Source organism: Abramis brama (assembly GCF_963993115.1).
Source record: "Abramis brama genome assembly, chromosome: 3".
NCBI classification, from domain to species: domain Eukaryota; kingdom Metazoa; phylum Chordata; class Actinopteri; order Cypriniformes; family Leuciscidae; genus Abramis; species Abramis brama.
The window spans coordinates 39,825,668-39,848,575 of NC_139965.1; the positions used below are offsets into that span (position 1 = coordinate 39,825,668).

The 22,908-nt window shown below is 36.8% G+C and overlaps 3 protein-coding genes across 4 annotated transcripts in view; all 3 read left to right on the forward strand.

Annotated features, from left to right (window-relative positions):
• Positions 1–8,719, forward strand: part of hdac8 (histone deacetylase 8) — a 30,422-nt gene extending 21,703 nt beyond the window's left edge. The window contains exons 10-11 of the mRNA XM_084108177.1: positions 286–391; positions 7,980–8,719. Of these exons, the coding sequence (XP_083964303.1) occupies positions 286–391; positions 7,980–8,002 (129 nt within the window). The 3' untranslated portion in view covers positions 8,003–8,719. The remainder of the gene's footprint in view (positions 1–285; positions 392–7,979) is intronic.
• A 2,080-nt stretch (positions 8,720–10,799) lies between these two features.
• cited1 (Cbp/p300-interacting transactivator, with Glu/Asp-rich carboxy-terminal domain, 1) lies at positions 10,800–14,122 on the forward strand. 2 transcript variants are annotated; one of them, XM_084108178.1, is made up of 2 exons: positions 10,800–11,042; positions 12,523–14,122. In XM_084108178.1, the coding sequence occupies exon 2, from the start codon at positions 12,558–12,560 to the stop codon at positions 12,987–12,989; it is 432 nt and encodes a 143-aa protein (XP_083964304.1). In that variant the 5' UTR covers positions 10,800–11,042; positions 12,523–12,557; the 3' UTR covers positions 12,990–14,122. The 2 variants fall into 2 exon arrangements, with proteins under 2 accessions (XP_083964304.1, XP_083964305.1); XM_084108179.1 differs by having other exon boundaries at positions 10,800–11,016.
• A 1,529-nt stretch (positions 14,123–15,651) lies between these two features.
• rps4x (ribosomal protein S4 X-linked) lies at positions 15,652–22,908 on the forward strand. Its single transcript, XM_084107434.1, has 7 exons — positions 15,652–15,716; positions 16,211–16,288; positions 16,583–16,763; positions 20,622–20,719; positions 20,828–20,999; positions 21,089–21,246; positions 22,754–22,908. Exons 1-7 carry the CDS (start codon positions 15,714–15,716, stop codon positions 22,853–22,855), a joined length of 792 nt encoding a protein of 263 aa, XP_083963560.1. The 5' UTR covers positions 15,652–15,713; the 3' UTR covers positions 22,856–22,908.

The following is a 22,908-nucleotide window of genomic DNA, read 5'->3' on the forward strand; positions in this document are numbered from 1 at the left end:
ATGCATTATTCTAAATATCTTAATTTGCATTCTATTGGTTTGGAATGCCATGCGAATCTTAATTTTTGGGAGAACTGTCCCTTTAAGGAAATTCATGGTGTAGCAAAACCTTCATGCTCACAAAATTTATTTTAAAGTCTTTTAAAACAGATTAACTAATAAAAAATAATGAAATGCATGGATAAATTGTTTATAATACACTGCAGAGTTTCATAAAAAATATTAGAATTGTCCATTTTGATTTCATGCTAACTTTAAGTGCTTTTTTTATCATCTCTAATCCAGTACTTCACTGAATACGGCCCAGATTATTCCCTGGAGATCAGCCCGAGCTGCCGACCCGACCGCAACGAGAGCCAGCATCTGGAGCGGGTCATCAGCACCATCAAAGGTAATTGCCATGACAACAACCAGAACCTCACCATACACAACCCCGGACCCGAATATCACCCTTTCTCCACACTTAATCCAGTACCATTTCCACAGATGGAATTACTTTTGTCCAATTCAAAGCTGGTTAAAATAGTCAAAGTAATGGTCTGTTTATTTAGAAAACCGTTGATGATAGGTATGATGGTGTGTCAGTCATTCATTCATTCATCCAGCTGTCTCTCTAGCCTCTTGAAGAACTTTGCGTCCCACCCCCCATGAGTGACCAGGGAGACCTTTAAACAAACCACAGTTGTCCCCTGTGACTGGCTCTCCTCAGCTGTAGAAAAGAGAAACATGTCTGTTTGATGTTCCCAGTCATCAGTAAACAAACAAGCAAAGCATTCTTAGGAACTTGAAGCTGAAGTCTCAGGAGAGAGGCTGGGATGAGAATGAGAACAGACTAAACTAGGAAAATTTGCACACATGTACTGTATGTGTGTCCCAGATGTCCCAGATACGCACTGATCCAAACATGTCCCAGACACGTACTCATCCAAACTTTTATGAGATGTTCCTTGACAAAGTGTCTGGTTAATCCCTTTGGTCACAGAAGGTTTTGTTTTAATGTTCTTCCTATAAGTACAAGTTATCACTTAGTGTATTTTTATTGTGCAATTGTGCTGAACTCTGTGTGTGCGTGAGTGTTTGCGCGTATTCATGTTTATTTGAGGTTTCAGCAAACTCTTGCCTTTTCACCTTCTTCAGGGACAAAAGTCTTAAGACTCAAAACATGTTTCAAAGCTATGTTGAGAACATTTCAAATGCCCCTTGGATGTAATAAAATAAAGTTTTTTCCTCTTGAGCTCATTCAGACATCTGTGTGAATGGGCAAAAATCTGGCAGTGAAAAAGGAAAAGCTGCGTTCAGAATTTTAACACATTGGCATTGTTTGTGAATAAGAAGAAATGTAATTTAGAGAAGCCAAAAAGGACAAAAGAAGATATTTTGAAGAATGTTTCAACTGTTTTTGGCCATACAGTGAAAGCCAAAGGGGTCCAAGACAGCATTGGAGCCACTGATTTTCATAGTACGGACAATCATCTTTTGTGTTCATTGGTAAACGATGATAGAATGTTCATTTTCGATGAACTATCCTTTAAAAGGAATAAGTGTCCCTCTCGTGTTTGAGAGAGACGTGACTGACGGTTTGTGTTCTTATCACCTCACTCCTTATGGGATGAAGTTGACCTGTTTAACCACCCTTGACTTGTGTTCAACCCATGGGTTTTAATGTGTCAGTACTCCTAGTCACATCTGCTCCACCTTAGCTTCAGTCCACGTGGTGTTTCAACTATGACTAAACATTTCTTATTGATCTTATTGATCTTATCGCTCCGGCCCCTGCTCTGGCTAATGTCTTCACCACTTTACTCTTTTTTGTCAAAAGGCATCAGATCTTTGCTCCTAAAGGTCCCTCAGAGGTCACCACCACCTCACCGTAAGATAAGCAAGTACAGTCTGACACCTTCAGTTCAGCTTAGTTAGAATCCCATTTGTTTCTTTACACATTAGCCCCCTTTCACAAATACAGTCTTTACTGGTAAATTACCATTTAGAGATCATGTGTGAACAGGACGTTTTGAAAAATACCGGTGAATCAGTTAAATCATAAAAAGTTAAAGGGCACCTATTATGACTCTTTTCACAAGATGTAAAATAAGTCTCTGGTGTCCCCAGAGTATGTATGTGAAGTTTTAGCTCAAAATACCCAACAGATCATTTTTTACAGCATGTTTAAATTGTAATTTTTTGGGGCTCAGAAAAACGCGCTGTTTTAGTGTGTGCCCTTTAAATGCAAATTAACTGCTGCTGCACGTCACAGGGGGCGGAGCTTCATGAGCTCGAGCCAGGACAATCTCATCTGATAATATCAGAACAGAAACTCTCAGTTGCGGTGTTCATTTCGACTCGGAGTCGGACAATAATGCCCACAGAGCCAGAGAATATATGCTGTATGGAAATGGAACAGGTATAGTTTAGTTTAATTATGGTTATAACTTATTTGTCATCTGCTTTTATCCACTAATACAAGCCTGCTGTAGCAAACCCCGTCCGAATGATGACCAAAATATACTGACGAGTTCAGTGAAGTTTATTGTACATCACACAAAAGATGAAGCGTCAGTTTTACTCCAGAGAATCACTGTAAGAGCTGAATAAACACAGTATAAGATGTGAGCATTAAAGCCTTATCCATAAACTCTCTCTCTCTCCCTTTCATTATCATCAACATAGACAGCGAAATACACAAACTAACAGTAAACAAATATACACACACCGTTTCAGTGGGTGCTAAATAAACTGGTAAACCTTATATCCGTAAAATGACTTGATGAGCTGTCATAAAGTGCGTGCTCTCACTTTCATTTCTGCCGTGGTCAGTAACGTTAGTCCTGTCGCTCTGAAGACCGTAAGCTGGATCACGAACAGTACAGATCCATCCTTGAGTAACAACGAGAGTAAATGAAGACTGCTATGTTCATTCTTACATCCATCAACAACACACCTCAATCGCTTAGGAGACATTCTTGTCTACAGCTGCTCAAGCGTCAAACAATGGCGGACTCTGTGTCCAGCTCACTCAGGGCGGGTCTATGCTCAAACTGAAGTGTCAATCAAACGTCGTGGTAGGGCCCTGCGCAATTCTACGTCACATTGCACCGAATCTGAGAACAGCTCATTCTGAGACAGTGCTTATGATTTATTGAGATTGTAAAAAAAACCACTGGGTGGATTTTTATCATTCTAGGGTGGTTTTGCTCACACACTGCCAACACACATTTATGTTCAAACACCATGTAAAAGTGAATTTTGCATAATAGGTGCCCTTTAAATTAATGGTATGATGCTATGTATGAGGAATTGTCCTTTCCTCATACATAGCATCATACCATTAATTTACCGGATTACCGGTACAAGATCAGAATGCACTGATGTAAGAGGTTTGCTAAGATGTAAAGCTCTTTTGGAGTCTGTTTACAGTAAGCTCCGCTGCTTTCAATTATTTTTCTGTTTAAACATGCACTGAATGGACTTCTGACCATTGCACCACGTCTCGCGCTGAAGACCCTGCCTTATTTTCCATTCATCAGCGAATTTTTTTTTCATACTGTAGCCTATAACACTGTGCATGAATCAGATGAGAACATGGACAGTGAACACAAACCATTGCTCACGGGCAATATCCAGTCAATTAAATATGAATGCGCATGATTGGGAGTTTCGAGTTTCACTGGTGTAAAAGCTGGTCTCCCGAATTTGCCGCATTCAAACCAGGCAGCTTTCTGTTGGTCAAAGTGACTTCTGTATAAGCTGTGCTTCATGCATCGCTACACTATTGACAATAGAAAGTGGACCTTTTTTCCGATGACATTTTACTGAAATGTCACTGTGACCAAGCATTAAGTGTGAAAGAGATTTAAGAGCTATGGCACAGGGGAATATTGTCTGTGTATGTCAACTCAGACTTCAGTCCTTTAACACTAAATAATTGATATCAGGTTTCAGAAGATTTATTCATAAGAATGCATCACTTGTACTCCTTTTACTTCGGCATTGTTTATTTATATTTGCAATATGGGTGTTCTGTCTATTTCTTAAACAGTATGGGACAAACATGCTTATTTTCTGCGCCCATGCGGTATGTGTAGCATGTGCTACGTGTTTGCTCTGTCCCGCAGCTCTAATTAAAAAGGGCTTAAGGCGCAGACTGCTCAACTTCCATTTTAAGGTTTCCACCCATCTCTTAAGACCGCTCTATGCCAAGCTATCACACATGAGCACAGATTCCAGATCAGTTTGACTTTTAAGATCTTCTGCTTACAGAGGGTCCCTCGAGAGTGAAATATTGTACTGAGGTCAGCTTTCGAGATGACCTTAATGGAGCTACGTTAAGTGTCCTGTGCTGCACGCTACACATCACATCCTCAGTTTTATGAGAACGGACAAACTCCTCTACTTAGATTCTGTATGGCTTCTTTAGGTTAACCAATGCGTTTATATAGCCATATTTGACTTTTCAGTGGCATCTGCTCTGCCATGTTGAAACAGGATTTACGTGTGGTGTGTGAAATGCGCTATGCAAAACCTCTAACTATGTCTCAGATATAATTGTTTTTGGGTGTTTTTAGTTTAAAATGCATTTTGATGGAGCAATTATCTGTCTGTCATTTTACTTGTACGTGGCAAATCTTATGTAAGATACCCAGAGTAGATTCCTTCAGTTGAATGAGTACAAAGACAAGCATTATGCTGCAAGAGTTCAAAAGTTTGGGGTCAGTAAGATTTGTTTGAAAGAAATGAATTCTTTAATTCAGCTAGGATGCATTAAATTCATTAAAAGCGACAAAGACTTGTGTATATATATAGGAAAATTGTCTGTGTATGTCATATATATGTGTGTGTATATATATATATATATATATATATATATATATATATATATATATATATATATATATATATATATATATATATACAGTGCAATGCATAAGTGAATACACCCATGCTAAAGTTGACTAAAAAGAGGAATAAAAAATCATATTTTGGAAATTGAACTTAATGCCTTAATTTAAAAAATTAGGAAAAATCCAACCTTTAAGGACACCAATTTTCTTTGTGAATGAATAATGTATCGTAAATAAATAAATGTTCTTCCTTAAAATACATGGTGCATAAGTGAGTACACCCCTATGTTAAATTCCCATAGAGGCAGGCAGATTTTTATTTTTAAGTATTTTTTTAAAAAAAATTTTAGGATACTATGCATCCTGATAAAGTTCCCTTGGCCTTTGGAATTAAAATAGCCCCACATCATCACACACCCTTCACCATACCTAGAGATTGGCATGATTTTATTTCAGTTAGCCTAAAAGCTAGTTTGATTTGCATTGAGAGATGATCTTATGGAAAGTACCCCATGCCAATCTCTAGGTATGGTGAAGGCTATGTGATGATGTGGGGCTATTTTAATTCCAAAGGCCAAGGGAACTTTATCAGGATGCATAGTATCCTAAAAAAAAATTAAAAAAAATACTTAAAAATAAAAATCTGCCTGCCTCTATGGGAATTTAACATAGGGGTGTACTCACTTATGCACCATGTATTTTAAGGAAGAACATTTATTTATTTACGATACATTATTCATTCACAAAGAAAATTGGTGTCCTTAAAGGTTGGATTTTTCCTAATTTTTTTAATTAAGGCATTAAGTTCAATTTCCAAAATATGATTTTTTATTCCTCTTTTTAGTCAACTTTAGCATGGGTGTATTCACTTATGCATTGCACTGTATATATATATATATATATATATATATATTTATTATTATTATTATTATTATTATTATTATATATATATATATATATATATATATATATATATATATATATATATATATATATATATATTTTTTTTTTTTTTTTTTTTTTTTAAATCTGTTTCAAATAAATGCTGTTCTTTAAGAATCCTGAAAAAAAATGCATCACGGTTTCCACCAAAATTGTAAGCAGCACAACCATTTTCAACATTGATAATAATAAGAAATGTTTTTTGAGCAGCCAATGAGAATATTAGAATGAATTCTGAAGGATCATGTGACACTGAAGACTGAAGGAATGATGCTGAAAATTTAGCTTTGCCATCATAGGAATAAGTTACATTTTAAAATGTATTAAAATTCAATGACGCTTAAGTGTGCCAGGTAACTGTGGTGTTATTCTTGGCATGTGAATGGGAGTAGGCTGGCATTATTGGTTGGCATGCCAGTTATTTTGTGGTAATTGTTGTTGTTAATTAGATAGTCAGGTTAGTGGCGCACATTGGTCAATTGAAGTCAAACGGTTGGGATTATATTAGGAGGAAGTAATTGTTTGTGATGAGATTTTATTAGGCACTAAATTACACCACAAGTGCAGGGTTTTCTAAAGTCTCCCCTGTCGTTTTTCAACAAGCTCGCACACCCCCATGTTCCTCAGCTTTCAAATGAGTAGCTCACATCAATTAAACCGTTTAATTAGCCGTTTTCTGTTGTGCTCTCTGGTTGTTTACGGTCTTATGTCACGTAAGCATTGCGTTTACGAGGGAAAGCATTGCGTTTATGTGCGGATGAGGGGAAGTGAGCGAGTGCCAACCTGTGTGAGTGAGGAGAGGTACCTGAGGTCGCTGTGTCTGACCTTCCCAAACATGCGCTGTTCTGATAATACGCGCAACCATTTCTCTGTGAAGAACTGTGATTGATTAACGCAGGTAATAAATAGAGAGGCTTACAGTTGTTACACATTACCGGAGTTTCCAAGCACATCTGGGTAACATTTACGACACTAAGCCTTGCGTTATAAAACGCTGAGAGAAAAAGGAGCAAAAATGTGTAAACACCATACATGGTTGTTCTGATGAGCAAATACTGCAGAGTTTATCCATCTCAGCTTGAAGGCCATATAATTTTAAACAGTGGGTGTTAATAGAGACCGTACGGTTTGTGCACATTGTAGCCAACTACAAACAAACTGGACATTTTTGTTGATTCCATCCCTGAAAACAATCAATATTTGATAAAGAACACGCATATGTAGGCCAGAAAGATGTAGACGGGCAGTCATCGGACATCTGCTAAACGCTGAATGTACATGCGTTCATAAACATTTACGGTTTCCTTAATGTGAAACCGCTTGAGTTTTAGGATGGGAAAAGCTTGCTCATTTCAAATCAGAAAATTAGTTCCAAGGGCCTCGGAAACCACAACCTTCAAAGTCAAAGGAACATGTTGTGCATAAAAATAGTGTTAAAAAAAGTCCCTGTAAATGTACGGCTTCCGATTAAATCTCTCAAAATGAAGAAACACTTTTTTTTTAATGCAGTTTTGAATGAGCCACAACATTTCATGACAAATTGTGGCCTTAGCATTTCTTGAATGCTTCTCTGCTTCAGCAGTTAATGCAAATTTAAAGGATGTGATTTTATTAAAAAATGTGATTTGACAATAGAAAGTGGACCTAAGTTTAACCCTAACCCTTACAATTTTGATTATAAAGCTTGCCTTGTAAAGTATGGATTCCTATTGATTTCCTTTTAGTGCCTTAAATTCAAATTCATTAGCAAGCCATAATGTTATCAAAACACCAGCTGAGAACAAAAAGGGACGTCCTGTTTCAGCTCAACTGTATAGTGTTTGTGTGAATGGATGGCACAATTCCAATGCAAATTGCGCTTTGTAAATCCATGTAAATTGATTTAGATTGAAAAAAATATTTGAATAACTTGTGCTTCCTCAAGAGACGTCATAGGAAATCCTGTTTTTTCCTGATTGGCAACCTCTCTGCTTTGTTATGATTCACGTCATTGTGCCATTTGGTTCTTTGTACAGATGCTCCCCAGATTTTTGTAGATTTAGGTTTGACACTGATTTCATCTGTAAATCTTTTGATTTCATTACACCACATGTCTCCATCACTGTATTAATATTTCTCAATAGGTTTTCTGAAAATCATTTTGACCCATTTTTTGATTTGTCTTTACCCCTCTCTATCTCCTCCCCTGCTTGTTTACAGGGAATCTGAAGAATGTAGTTTAGGAGTGGGCTCCCAGCTCATGTTTCCAAATCAGGCCCTGCTCCTCTAATGAAGACGGTATGTCGGAGCCATCGCCAGAAGGGAGCTTGGAAAACATTACTTGAATGTTTCCAGGGAACATTTTTTTAAATGCAGAGATGGACCAGTGTTGCCACATTTGAACGGTTTTAGTCAATGTTGGATCTGGGGAAAATGTGTGCATTTTTTACAAAAATCCAAAGCCATTTTCAGATGAAACAAAGCGCGAATGCAACAGATTGCGAGTGCGATATGTAAAAAAAATAACATGTTGGTTTTTTTTGTCCCTCTTTTTGTTTTTAACTATGTGGGATCATTTGTAAATGAGAAATAATAAAATGCAAAAAAAAAAATCTGATGATGGTGTCTTGTCAAAGATGAATCCCAAAAACATGTCTAACCAGACGGAATGGACATGGCGCGTCACTCTTTATGGTTTGGCTACATCCTCCTTAATGAAACCATCCTATAACTTAACTGCAATATCTTGTCCAGTTATGGATTGGATAAGTCAACTTTAATGGGTACACTGACCAAATTACATTCATTCATGTTTTATTTAGCTTATTCCGCTTTTACCACGTTTATTTTCTTGTGTTTTATGAGTGAGCAAAAATGTAAAATGTTTCCAAGCTGTCTATCAACTTTTAATTTTTGTATAAATGATTTTTTCAGTTATATATTAAAATACAAAAAAGTAATTGTGTGGGTTTTTTTCCTCATGTTTTTCTTCCAGTGAGTGTTGTCCTTGTGTTTCAGTGGGGGCTGCCACATGTGGAAGTCCTGCTCTTTTCAGTATGATCTTTATAGATTCTTGGTTGCAGAGTTTTCTCTGAATGGCACACCAAATGTGATTCATTAAGTCCTTTATTAGCTTTGAGAGATGGGGCTTATTGCATTTTAGTCCAATAAACGGATCCATGCTACCAAAAGAGCGCCGTAAAACTTGCAGAATTAGGTGGAGAGACGGGACTGATTTTCAACGGCTCACCCTATTAAAACCCTAATGTGTGCAGAACCAAACAGTCTACTCAGTGATTCATGACTATTCATTTTTCCTCTGCGCTTTCTGAAGCATGTTGCTTTTGAAAAACTAAACAGGATTGAATACAATTATTTTGTTTGCAGCAAAAGAAACGTGACACCCTTATATCCTGTTGAATAATTTTTTTGATAGATTAAAATATGCATATTGAATACTTGCAGCTGTGTTTTGTTAAAAAAAATTGGTCAATGGCATGATACTAATTTTATTCATTTTTTTTTTTTTAGGTTATTCAAATCCATAAAAATAAAAACGTAACCTACACAATGACCAGATTACATTTTCTATGAATGTTTTCAATTTCTTAAGTAAAATTGATAAAATTCAAGTCTTATTAAAAGTAGAAAATTATTACTTGTAAATTAACCAGTTTTGTTTTAAAATATTAATATCTGAAATGGTCTACTACATAAATGTGTCGTGCTCTCAATATTTTATTTTTTACATGTGTCACTTTATGTCATTGACCCCTATAAACTGCCTGAAATAAGGTTAGCATATAGGCTATTGTTGATCGTCGCGTGCCAGGACTGGTGGATGTTCGTATACTGACTCCATAGACTAAAAAAAGACACCTGCTCGTCTAGTTTTATGTTTGACATCACAACGAATTTTATGCAAAGTGTTCATCTGTCGACACTGTCAACCGTTCACTCAGTCTGATCTTCTATTCACCCCATTAAGCACAAGCAGATTTTGTCAGTACTGGACTGAAATGAAGTATTTGAGGAGTGTGGCCTATTACTCTATACAAAAGTGGCCTTTATGGCATTAGTTCTTGAGTTGTGGCAAACAAAGGGAATGTCAAAACCGTTTGTCTTCATTTGCATAACGTTTCCCACAGGAGAAGAGAGCATCCCTGCTCCTTTACCCGCCACTTCCCTCCTAATCTACATGTGAAGTGTCTTCATGAATGACGACAGATGCGCTCTTTAAACCCGTTAAAACGGAAAAGAAAGCAGCCGTTTGGCGTCTGCTCTCGTCAATATTGAGATGAGCAGCTCAGGTTTATTTCTGATTCTGTGAAGATTGACAAATGTGACAAGTTCTCATTTTGTCCTTTAGCTTATAGGCCTACGTTTTGCAGCTGTATTTTGCTAGGGGGAAATTTTATTTCCATATTTTGTTTAGAATACCTGTACGACTCAGGGTTAATTGTCTCAGCGATGTTGTTTTATTTCTGCCTGTCTTGTGTCTATGATAATTATTAAGTGAGCTATTATAATAGGCAACTGAAAAGAAAACATGGAGTATACTCCAGTCTGGCACACGGAGCCCATATTATTTGGCATCGTAAACGATAGCTACTCGGGACTTCGATTACCATATGAAACACATCATGTTTCCATGATGATTCTAAAGCATATTATTGACATTTAATATATATATATATATATATATCACTATGTTAATACAAATAAACAGGCTTATTCGTCACAGCAAAGCTTTAACATTAGCTTACAACATACTTTTATTTTATGGTGCCAGTACAGTGAAGAAAAGCAGAACAACACTGTTTTCTAACAACTTGAGGGTGAGTTAATGGTGACAATATTAATTTTGGAGTCATTTAACCCTTCAAATGCTGTCATTTTAAATGATCGGTTTATACTTGACCCGTCGTCGTCTTTTCTCAGTCCGGTTCCGCAGATGCTCCATCCCATGTTTGTGAGCGGACTCGGATCCCTCTTGAGAGCGTCGAGTGTGTGTATTTAGGCTAATGCCTTTGATTCAGTAACAGTTCATTGAGGGTGCTCTCCTCCTGCAGCAGGACTGGAAACATTTCTCTAACTTCACGTCCAGCGTCGACCTCGCAACTGTTCTTGCCAAATACAGCAGTGACTTATTTCAACAGCTTTGTTTTCATGCAGTACCATTTTAATGCATATAGTCATTATTAAAAATTATTTTAAAAAAGTTGGTCTTTCGTCAAACTGGATTCGCAACACGAAGGCAAGTTGACAATTACTCGTATAAAGGTAAGTTATTATATATTAAATAAATAATTTTATTTAGTTATTTTTATATCTCAATTCTGCAAATTGGACTCATTACAATACCCTAATTTAAGTTATTAAACAAAGCCTATATCCCATGTTTATAATGAGACGAGTTTTGATAAAAGTAGCTTTCATAATGTTTGTTTCTAATATTATCTACATTTTCCACACTCGTTAATGCATATTAAAAATTTATATTTATGACGCAACACATTCTATCGCACTGTTTTCGGTCTAAGCCAGTAAGTGGTTGTAAACCATGCTGTTTAAATCAGTTGATTACATTTTACCAACTAATGTTCTAATCTTATTTTGACTGTTTAACTGACACCAACCCACAAGATCTCATTGGCTAGTGATAGAGTTATCTGTAGTTCACCAGACACATTGTTACATGAATGATGCTGTGAAAAATGGTTATATTTGTATGACAACTTTTAAAATGCTATATTCTTAAATGTAACTAGATCAGCTCTTTACTGAGGCTTTTTCACAGGGTGCACTGAATATTTCACCAAATATTGAAGTTAGGCTTTGCATATAACCGCAAAGTTCGGTTTTACATTTGTCTTGGTCTAATTAAGTTGTAGGCTTCATCGTGTTGTATGTGACTGCTTCCAGGCCATGAATAATGAATACAATGAGCTAAACACAAAGATCTGGAGATGAATGCCCTACAGCTGTCAATGTCTGGAAGAGGCGCTGAGATGAGCCAGTGTGTTGCTCATTGCTGGAGGTCCATTGCAGCTGCATGCCAGCTTTCAGCAATTATGCCTTCCCTCAAAGGAATGGCTTAAAGTGGGGATTGAGAAGAGCGGAGCAGCACATATGATTAAGTGCCTCATTACTTGTCCTCCGTGTGTAGGAGCACATGTGAGACGCATGAGGATATGGAGTCACAGGGCGCTGTCACGTACCCCATAATTAACCCCACATATGAGCGGATTATGAATGGCTCATCTCTACGAACGGTCTTGGAAAGTCATATGACTTGCTGCCCTTCTGAGCTATTGATAAACTCTTGCCTTGTGATCTCAGTTAAACTAAAAATCATTATTTAAGGCTGGATTTTTTTTTAAGCTTCAGACTACGAATTCGTCCAGTTGGATGATATGAGACATTTTTGTCTCCCAGTGACGAGGTGCATATTTCTGCATGAGTTTTGTGTTCAGAATGACTTAAAAGTCTGGGTAGTAGTATGTGACCCTTAGTCAGAACTAAGAATGTAAAATTTGTTCTTTAAGTACCTTTATTAGCTTTTCATCAACTCACGAACTCCCTGCAGTTCTCTCATGAACAACTGGAACCATTTTCAAGGTGTATGATGCCTAATATTTTAAAATCTGTGTAGTGTATTCCAGCAGTCGTTCCAAACCTGTATAACTAACTTTCTACCGTGGAACACAAAAGAAGATATATTTTTTCTAGACTTTCATGTTGTCGTCATCTTTTCCTTCAGGTGTGTCCTTCTAAAGAGCCTGCTGTGTTCTCACCATGAAAGACCGTGACTCTCTCTCCCTCCTGCACTACTCTGGTTCAGGCAAGACGAGCCCTCAGTTTGCTTCCGCTGCTCTCCATCCCGGCTCCCCTGTGTTGGGAAAGCCCCAGCCTTTCTGCCTGCAGTCCGGCCAGCATCTCATAGCCTCCATGCAGCTCCAGAAACTCAACAGCCACTATCAGAATCTGTCCTCTGCGGCTACAACCGGACCCGGCCGGGGGTACGGAGCCACCATGCTGGGCACGGGACAGATCGCCACCCCTGGTGTGGCACAGGCACCCGGGATCATCGATTCTGATCCGGTCGATGAGGAAGTTCTGATGTCGCTGGTGGTGGAGCTGGGTTTGGACCGTGCCAATGAGCTTCCAGAGCTATGGCTGGGTCAGAATGAGTTCGACTTCATCGCGGATGTGCCGGCTGGCTGCTGACCCTCTCGGGTGCTACCAAATCTCCTGCGTCTTTAAAATCAAAGCATCCAATGAATGGCAATTAAATGTGCCTGTAAAAACTGAACTGTCAAGAGCTGTTATTTACAGTTTTGGAGGGCGGACTGATGTCGGTTTGTTTCGAGACTTCTGTTCGTTGAGACTCTATGTAGACTTATCTGTGGAGGAAGAATCTCAGACATTTTCAAAAGTCAGAGGAATAAGCTTGCATACCAAAACGGCCATCCTCAAGATGTTTTCCGCTGCCTTAGGGACGTCTATATTTCCAAAGCTCATTCACTCCCTTATAAATCCCACATCATGATATGTGGAATGGATTTGAATAGTCACCTCAATGTGAGGATGGAGGGCGAAGAGATCTACAGCAAATATGGTTTGTAGAGAACAAAGGCTACTCCTGCCTGCTGCCTATTGTCCTAACTTGGTCCGACCCTAAACTGTGGGATGGTGTTACATGTGTGTAATGGAAGGTGAATGTGAAACTGGTGCGCTCAGCTGAGCCCCTCCATCATTTGTGAGATTCCCTCGAGAAGCCGTGTCATCGCAAGCCTCATTGGTCACAGGGGAACTCGACCTGGCCGAAGGTTTTCCATGGTTAAATATATTAATGAGACGTGTCTGTTTACCCCACAAGTCAGCCTGCATGGTCGGATAGCCTGAATTTTCTGTTTTTGTCTAGAGATCATTGATTAATGCACTTATCAATGTTCATCCAAAAAAAAGTATTGCCTACTTTTTTTTTCTCTCAATTTACTTAAGTTCTGTTCTTTTTATGTATTGTATTGTAGGCTGATTGAATATAAGTTAATTGTAATGTAGATCTATGCAGGCCTTGTCCAAAATCCACTAATATGTTAGACATTGTGCATGCTTAATGCATTTGATTACCCATTGAAGAAAACTTTCTGTCAGATATTTTCTCTGTCATTTTACTTTACTGTTTTTGAAATTTGTGACTTACTGAAACTTAATCAAAGATTTTTCGTTTAGCACTTTTCTTTCATCCATTTATTTTTCTACATAAGAGTTATTACCAAATTATATTTAAAAGTGTGTACTTTTCTGGGTTTTTTTGTTTTTTTTCTGAATGTGAAAAAATAAAGTAAAAAAGCACATCACCTTGTTTTTCTTTCCCATAAAAAAAACACTTTACTGAATTCCACATTTAACAAGCAAAAAACTTGCACTGCTTAATGATTTAAGAACAATAGCTAGGTATTTAAAATGCAAATTGGTAACAACTGAGATGGAATATAAACCTGTTTATAAAACTCACATGATCACATTCCTGTAACCGAGCAGTCGAGCTCGGCAGTGAAGATGACTAACTGGTTAGTACTGACATCTAGTGGCCAGCGCAATAAATACATCAACCCTTGTAATTAAATGTTGAAACATCTTCAGATCAGTTCATGGTGAATTTAATTCTCCTTAACTTGCGTCTGTAGTACATTACTCATGAAGAAATGCATAAAATCAAGGGATAAATGAAATTTAATTTAATGAGCAGCATTCATAAAGCAAAAGGACAACGACAAATAAAATATAAACATCAACGAACTAGAGGAGCAACTTGCACATTCAAGACCCAAACAGTGAAAGGTTAAGGTATTCAAGCCGTGATCAGTGATCAGTGGATGACTATCCTTTATGTTTCTATTAGCACAGCAGCCCTGATTCACATCCTGGAATTTCCAAGCACTCGTTTATTAACTTGAACAATTAAAATATAGGCCTGGTTTCACAGACAGGGCTTAGATTAAGCCAGGATTAGGCCTTAGTTCAATTAAGTTATTAAGCAGCTTGTATAAGCATGCATCAGAAAAAAAGAAAGAAAAAAAAAAACATTATGGTGTGCATCTTGAGACAAAACAATGGCACTGACATATTTTAGATGTGTTTAAAGTTGCTTTCAGTTAAAACAGCTCAAACATGCATTTTAGTCGGAGACTATTCTCTGTGAAACCAAATAATAATACCACAAAACATCACAATTTATCAAACCCACTGCTAATCCTTTAAAATAATATCATTCGTGTAAATTCAAGGAACTGGCTTTTGTTGGTCTAAGAGATATTACAAAAGTCTAAAAGGATGGAAATTAAAAGCAAAAAAAAAAAAAATATAGAGAGAGAGCACATGAAAAAAATTACACATTAAAATAATATTCCCAAACATGTTTTGTTTGAAATATTTTGATTAGAGAAAGTGTGAAAAAAAAACCAGCAGTAATTTCCTAATAAATTTCCAATTTTCATGCATAGCACCAGAGACCAAAGTAGTCAAATTAGTTGAAATTCACCCTGATGTACACTCAATTGTGATATTGTGATAAAAGAATACTTACAATGAACTGAACATCTTTATAAAGCCGATTTTTTAAATCCAATATAGAAAAAGCGATGTTGACATGATATGTAATGAGTAATGAGGCAGTAGGCCTCTTGAAGAAACATACTTATACATCGATACAAATTTCGAAAAGGGCAAAGATATTCCCTAGAAAATGAAAAGAAAAAACGATGTAAACGGATGAATCGCATGTCACAGTACCAATGCTGGGTTTAGAGTGTGATTCCAGACCTGCCCGCTTGATGGCACTCGTACAGCTTCTAGGAGAAGCTTGGATTGTCCTTCTTCGGCACCGGTAGTTCAGCTTATCTTCCGCTGACAGGAAGTGGCTGGTCCTTTTCCCCAGACTTCAACATGGTGAGTGCATTTCATTCACGAGACCCTTCCAAAATAATCCACAATCATCAACGTTTAAAAAGAGCAAAGTTTTCCATTTGCGTTCCAAATACTGCTCTTTTATCCCATATACGACGAACAACACACAAATTGTCATGATAAAGGGCAGATGGAATGTTTAAAAGGTTAACGGAAAATGCCGAGCTCAACCGCGGTCTCTCTTTAGCGGTAGAATGGGTTCGCTGTTAGATTTTGGGTGAAATGTGAGTTTTTAAACGGGATTGGTGGTTTTAATACTATTTTAATCAATAGAAAGTGAAATTTACACATCTTACGCTTTTTAAATAGCACGCTTTTCGTATTTAAGTAACGTTAGCAGGAAGGAATCTAAAGGCCTCGCCTGGCCATCATGGTGCAGGACTAACGTTAACGTTACAGCCTATGTCATGCATTTATATAGTATGGGCTGGTTTTCTCTTTAAAGCTGATTAAATGGTTTCTGTTCTTTATTTCAGGCCCGAGGACCGAAGAAGCATCTGAAGCGTGTCGCAGCTCCTAAACATTGGATGCTGGACAAACTCACTGGAGTATTTGTAAGTGATGCTTTGCTTTCATAAAGATGCACTCAGTACTTTTGTATTTGTTAAAGTTATACGTATAGCGACTTGTAGAGCACTTCTGAGAGAAAATGTTTATAATGTTGTACACTCGCATCAGGTAAAGATTAAGATCTTTTAGAAGTTCAGTGCAAAGTGTTTTGCAATTGAGATAGTACTTGTAACAATAATAGTAATTTGTCATATGGTAAAAAAAAGTGACATGTAACTGTATACATATTTTGGTAATGCAACAAATTAATGTGGGTTGATTTTGTTTGGTGTCTATAGGCTCCTCGTCCCTCCACCGGTCCTCACAAACTGAGGGAGTGCCTGCCCCTCATCATCTTCCTGAGGAACCGTCTCAAGTACGCTCTGACCGGAGATGAGGTCAAGAAGATCTGCATGCAGAGGTTCATCAAGATCGATGGCAAGGTCCGCACTGATATTACCTACCCCACTGGCTTCATGGGTGAGTTCTGCTGCAATAGTCTTTGGTTTTTTCTTCACTGAACTGTTATTTTAGTGGTCCTCCATGTACCTACTGGGGGTTTCTGCTGGTCTTGAAAAGGTCATGTCTTTAATTCACCCTTACACAAATTAAGACCTTAATGTTATTCAAAAAAATAACATTAAAACATATCATTAAGACCTTAATGATATTCAAAAAAATGAATATCGTCAGTATTTTTGTCCTGTTTTCCAGTATAAAATCTAAATCTTTAAATTGAGAGACACTTAATTGGGATGCAAATGTAAAATTAGGTCTTGAAAAATTATGAGAACTTTCCTTTGAATTGAGCTGATTTTTCTGCCTGTTGGCAGATATTTGTTGTTTTAATCATGAGCTCCCTTAGGGCTTGGCGATTAAATGTTAATGATAATTTTCATGCTATGATTTTCCTTGATAAAATGCTAACAAGGGCTAATATCGCCCAGTCCTAGACTCACTTAATATTAATCAACTTATTAGGAATGCATCTTAATTTTAGAATCTTTAGATGTTTGCACTAGAAAATAAGACAAAAATATTGAGCAAGAACATCACTATTTTTGCAGTGTGATCAGAAGGTAGAGTAAAAGATATTTCTGTATTCTAGTGGTTGGGAGCAGAGGTGTTTAAGTTACTTTTTTGTAAAATGAATTAATGGATATTTGTTGTAAGTTGTATTTTCTAACTGAAATGTTGCTAATACAATTCATTGTTTCTCCCTGGACATTACATTTAGAGAACCTATTGACCTAGTTCATTTAAATGTATTCCTTATTTTCTTTACTTTGTCTTAAGTTTTTAAATTTACCTTCAAAAAAACCTGTAGAAACCCTGCTACTGATTTGGAAGCAAAGCCTGTAAGACAAATGCATTACTATTGTTTTATAACTGAAATGTAAAATGTATTTAGTAATAATTTTACTTTATAGTAATAAAATTAAGTTTTTTTTTCTTCACTTGCAAGAGTTAAACCTTTTATTTTGGCAAAAAAGAAAATGCTGAGAAACCTTTAAGTTTCTGTCAACCGGTTTATGAATTTTTCAGTACAAATCCAGTGAAATGCTGCAATTATTGGTCCACAAAAAAAGCATATCATACAAATGTAGAAAGTGTAACGTTGCCTTCCCAAGTCAGTGTTGCCAAGTCTACGGTTACCCGTGGAGTTGGGCTACCTTCAATTATTAAAAATCCGCTGGTGTACAAATTAAATGTTCTGAAATGTACCTAACCTTTTATTGTTAAGTGTAAAAATATTTTCCAGGGTCCCCGCGGATCCTTAAAGTCTTAAAAGGTCTTAAATTAGATTTTTTTTAATTTAAGGCCATTAGTCTCAAATTATAATTTTTTTAAAAATGTCTTATTTTTATTTATGAAAGGTCTTATTTTAGATGACACTTTGACTTAGACTTATCTAAATGCTTTCGAAATTAAAACTATCTACCGTAATTAGCGGCTCTTATTATTATTTTTTTATTCTATCTTGGTGGATTTGCTTGTTCACGTGACAATTCGCGTCACTTACGGCAGCATATTAGCCTGCATCTGTCTCCTGCACGCGAGAGGAGAGAAGAAAACGAGTAAATGTCAGTTCAATTGTAAGTTCATTCTTTATGTGCTTAGGAGTGTGCGATATTGTCTATGAACTATGATGATATTGTAATCATTGTTTTAACTATGTACGAGGCACTGCGACTGCGAGCTGACATCGCGTTTCTCTCATGCTTGCTTTCACTGCGTGATGTGTCAGTGCAGTTATAGATGTCCCCAAATGAGTTTTTGTCTTATATTTATATCATATTATGTTATATTAAAATATCACATGAGCAAGAGTGCCGTTTTCCTTTGCACAATTGCAAATGTGCTATTTATTTTATACAACAGTTAAATTAACAAAGTTAACATTGAGTTACTTTTTGGACACAATATTGTCAATTTTCACTTTATATTGCCGACGAGAATTTCATAATGAAGCCGTGGTCCAACAGACAGCTATATATATATATATATATATAATTTTTTTTTTTTTTTTACTGAAATCCGCGTTTTGAACAAATCATTTTAACGATTCAATGAACAATCACTTGTTTTTCTGAATGAATCAGCCGTTTGAACAAATCGGTTGACTCCAACAACTCGCTTAAGACAGTGACTTGCCGCCACCTACTGGTGGTTTCAGTTTCACATTTAAAGTATCCTTTAATTAAAACGTTAAAATTATAAATCATTTCATATTTAAATATTGAATAGCTTTATGCAATTGTAAATGAAGTGTAAATATAGTAATGCCAGTTTTGATGCCGCTTCTGTGTCATCTCTGCACTGCAAGGATGGATTTTAATTTAATGATTTAATTTGACATTGGTACTGTGTTATTCTAATATAATTTCATTTGAATGTTAGAATTTGACATAAAAGGTGATGCATACCTCTAAATACTTTTAGAAACAATATCCATATATAGGTGAAAATGCCCCTGGAAATCAATTTAAGGTGGCAAATATTGCCCCTTAATAAAAATGTTAATTTCGGTCACTACTGTGAACTGTGACCACTGCATAGAATATAAAAAATATGAATATCTTCATGAGTCTTCTGTCAACAACAGGCCTAAACCAGCCAGGTACCAGTACAAAAACACAATCAGTAAAATATCATTTAATTATTATCAACAAAACTTTGAAAATATCTAGACCTATTTTTGTCAATATTGCGCACCCCTAATGTACGGTATTAATTTTGATTTCTTCAGGTCTTAAAAAGCCTTAAATTTGACTTCAAAAATTGTGCAGATACCCTGTTTTCGGTTCATTATGAAACGGATAAGATTGTTCAAGGGCTCCACAGTCTAGATAATTGTGAAAACTACTGTAAACTATGTTTTACAGATTAAATATTCAAAGAATAATATTTTGCATGATGAAAACAGTGAACTTTAATCAGTAATTTCTAAATGTGCTATTCAATGCTTCCAATACTTATTCTCAAGTGTCCCAGCTGCATAACACTGAAATTCTACTTGTACATATTTGTTCCTCTTTAGCTTGAGTGTTTATGTTTTGGCACTTTCAAAAAACCTATGATAATTGCACAATTTCAGCTAGAGTACTCATTTAGGTGTTCTCAGTGTTTGGACGATGGGCAGAGGTTAGTCAACGTTTGAGATGTGGAACCAAAAATGTTAGTCAGGTTCTCAAATCTTGAGGTGACTTTCCTGTAGAGTTTAGCTCAAACCCTAATCGAACACCTGAACAAGCTGATCACTGTCTTCAGGATTACTAGAAAGTTGCAGGTAGTTGAGTTTATTCAAGGTTGGCCCTTTCCTGTAAACTTTTCTGTAGTTTACATCCAGAGTTCTCAACCCCGGATCTCAAGTTTTTTTTTTTTTTTTTACCTTGTGATTAGAAATGTCTGGTTTATCATGCAGTCACAGTCTGGCGCTGTAGTGTATGTAAGATTATTTATTGGGCCACACAACATTAATTTAGTCCAGAAATATCAGTCATATAGTTGGCTGCTGATTTTATTGCATTCAATTATACAATAAGACAATAGTCACTTAACTGGCACTCACAATTGAGCATGTGAGTTGTAGCTTACCAGATGGTTGAACCACAAACGTCACATCGAGTGACTAATCCCTCAGTGTTATAACACTCCTTCACATAGTGTTTCCACTGTGCACCCATATTGCCTAGTAAGTGCCAACAGGATATTAATCTGCTGTGACTGATTTTCCAGCTCAGGTGATGCGGCAGGTTGTTTATCGAGATGATGTAAAACATAAGCTGAGGTGACAATGTGGTGTTAATAAAATGTGTCGGGCTGTCATTCTTTCAGATGTGGTCAGCATTGAGAAGACTGGAGAGAACTTCAGGCTCATCTATGATGTCAAGGGACGCTTTACAGTTCACCGCATCACAAATGAGGAGGCCAAGGTGAGCTTAATGTTCTTGTGTAGTTCATAAACAAATTAAGTGACAAGATCACATCAATTTGATTTGAGACTGCAGATCTTTTGAGCTAATGCTGCTGTCCTCTTATAGTACAAATTGTGCAAGGTGAGGAAAATCCTCATTGGCACAAAGGGAATCCCACATCTGGTGACCCATGATGCCCGCACCATCCGTTACCCTGATCCTCTTATCAAGGTCAACGACACCGTCCGCATTGACCTGGACACAGGCAAAATCACAGATTTCATCAAGTTTGAGACGGGTTAGTGAGCAGAATGTCTTGAACTTTGTCTTTCTCCTTTTGTTTTGTTTGAGTTGCCCATCTCTATTTCCCTTTTCCTGTGTAAATAGGCAATGTTTGCATGGTGACCGGAGGTGCTAACTTGGGGCGTATTGGTGTGATCACCAATAGAGAGAAGCATCCTGGCTCTTTTGATGTGGTGCATGTTAAAGACAGCACTGGGAACAGCTTTGCCACCAGGCTCTCCAACATTTTCGTCATCGGCAAGGTGAGCACAGTGTTCAGAAAGTTTGGGATGATTAAGCTGTTAGCAAGCAGTTGACTGGGCTTAGTATGTGCTGTAATGCTCAAAAGGAAGACTTGAAACTTTAGGAGCTTTCTGCACATTTCTACCCAAGACATTATGATGTTGGGGAAAATTACTTTTAAAAGGAACTCGTTACAGTATTGCGTTATTCTCTAAAAAGTGACTAATTGCATTACTTAGTTACTTTTTTATGGAAAGTAATGCAATGTTACTTTCTCGGCTAGGCTTGGTGGTTTTTCTTAAAACCAATTGTTTTTGGCAAATGTAAATGCTATTTTATGATCATCTTAAGTCATTTTGCTTTTTGGAGTGGTTGAATTGGATCATTGAATGTCAGCAACAAACACATTGGTTAATAAAGTGAGAATGAATACATAAGTATATTTGTATTCAACATTTTAAGTTGAATACATGTTTGTATTCATTAAATTTGAGTTTGCATTAAACTGTTTTTTATTCATTTAAGGAATACTGAATCTGTTTTTGTGTAAGTGAGATGAATAGGCACCTGCTTGCACTATTAGTCTAGAACTACAATAACCATGTTTGCACAGCGCACTAGGGGTGTAACAGTATATCGTGTCACAATATATCGCAATACAAAGCTGCAACAATATGTATCGTGGATAGTGACTATGTATTGTGTATAGTTCACCCAAAATAAAAAGAGAAAAAATTAAAGTTTTCAGAGTTTTAGTGTCAGTACTACATTAAACCACTATATATAATGTTGAATATAAAGTATAATAATGAAATGGGGCAATATTTGTGGCTCCTGATAATGCCAAATGTTACCAGTAAAAAGTGGCCTACATTATTTTAAATGTACTGTATCTAGTCAGTGAAAGTGCAAGCATATGTCTAAAATAATTCTGTATTTTCAGCTTCAGAATCATGAATATTTTTATTCTGGTGTCACCATTGTCCTGTGCATTGGGTTACCAGCACCAAGGCAAAACCTATTCAAATCCACAATGTAAAATCAAATTTAGCATTTTAAACAACGTTACATTTTTTTGTTTTGTTAACCTTTTACCATGTCTTGGAGTATCGCAATATTGTATCGTGAGTTCAGTATCGTGATATGTATTGAATTGTGACATGAGTGTATCGTTACACCCCTACAGCGCACAACGCCTCTACACCTCACTCCTGATTCCTCTCAACATGGGTACAGGAGACGTGTCAGTAAATAAATAGAGAAACAAAGTAACTTTTATTACTTTGAAAATGAAACGGATAATTTGAGTTTAAAAGTAATGCGTTACTTTACTCGTTGCTTGAAAAAGTAATCTGATTGTTACTCCCCAACGGGGCACTTGATAATCCTAAACTTTGCAAGTCCTACATAAATGGCCATATTTGCATCCTGAAAAACATGTGCCAAGAGTTGTTTAAGCAGTTTTACAGATTTGATCTTGCAGTATTACAAGTTTATCGTTGTACTAATGTCTGTGTCTGTCATCAGGGCAACAAGCCATGGGTTTCCCTGCCTCGTGGAAAGGGTATCCGCCTGACCATTGCTGAGGAGAGAGACAAGAGACTGGCTGCCAAACAGAGCAGCAGCTAAGTCAACAGGACTAGCGCACACCTTGATTTCAAATAAAAAGTTATTTACAACTA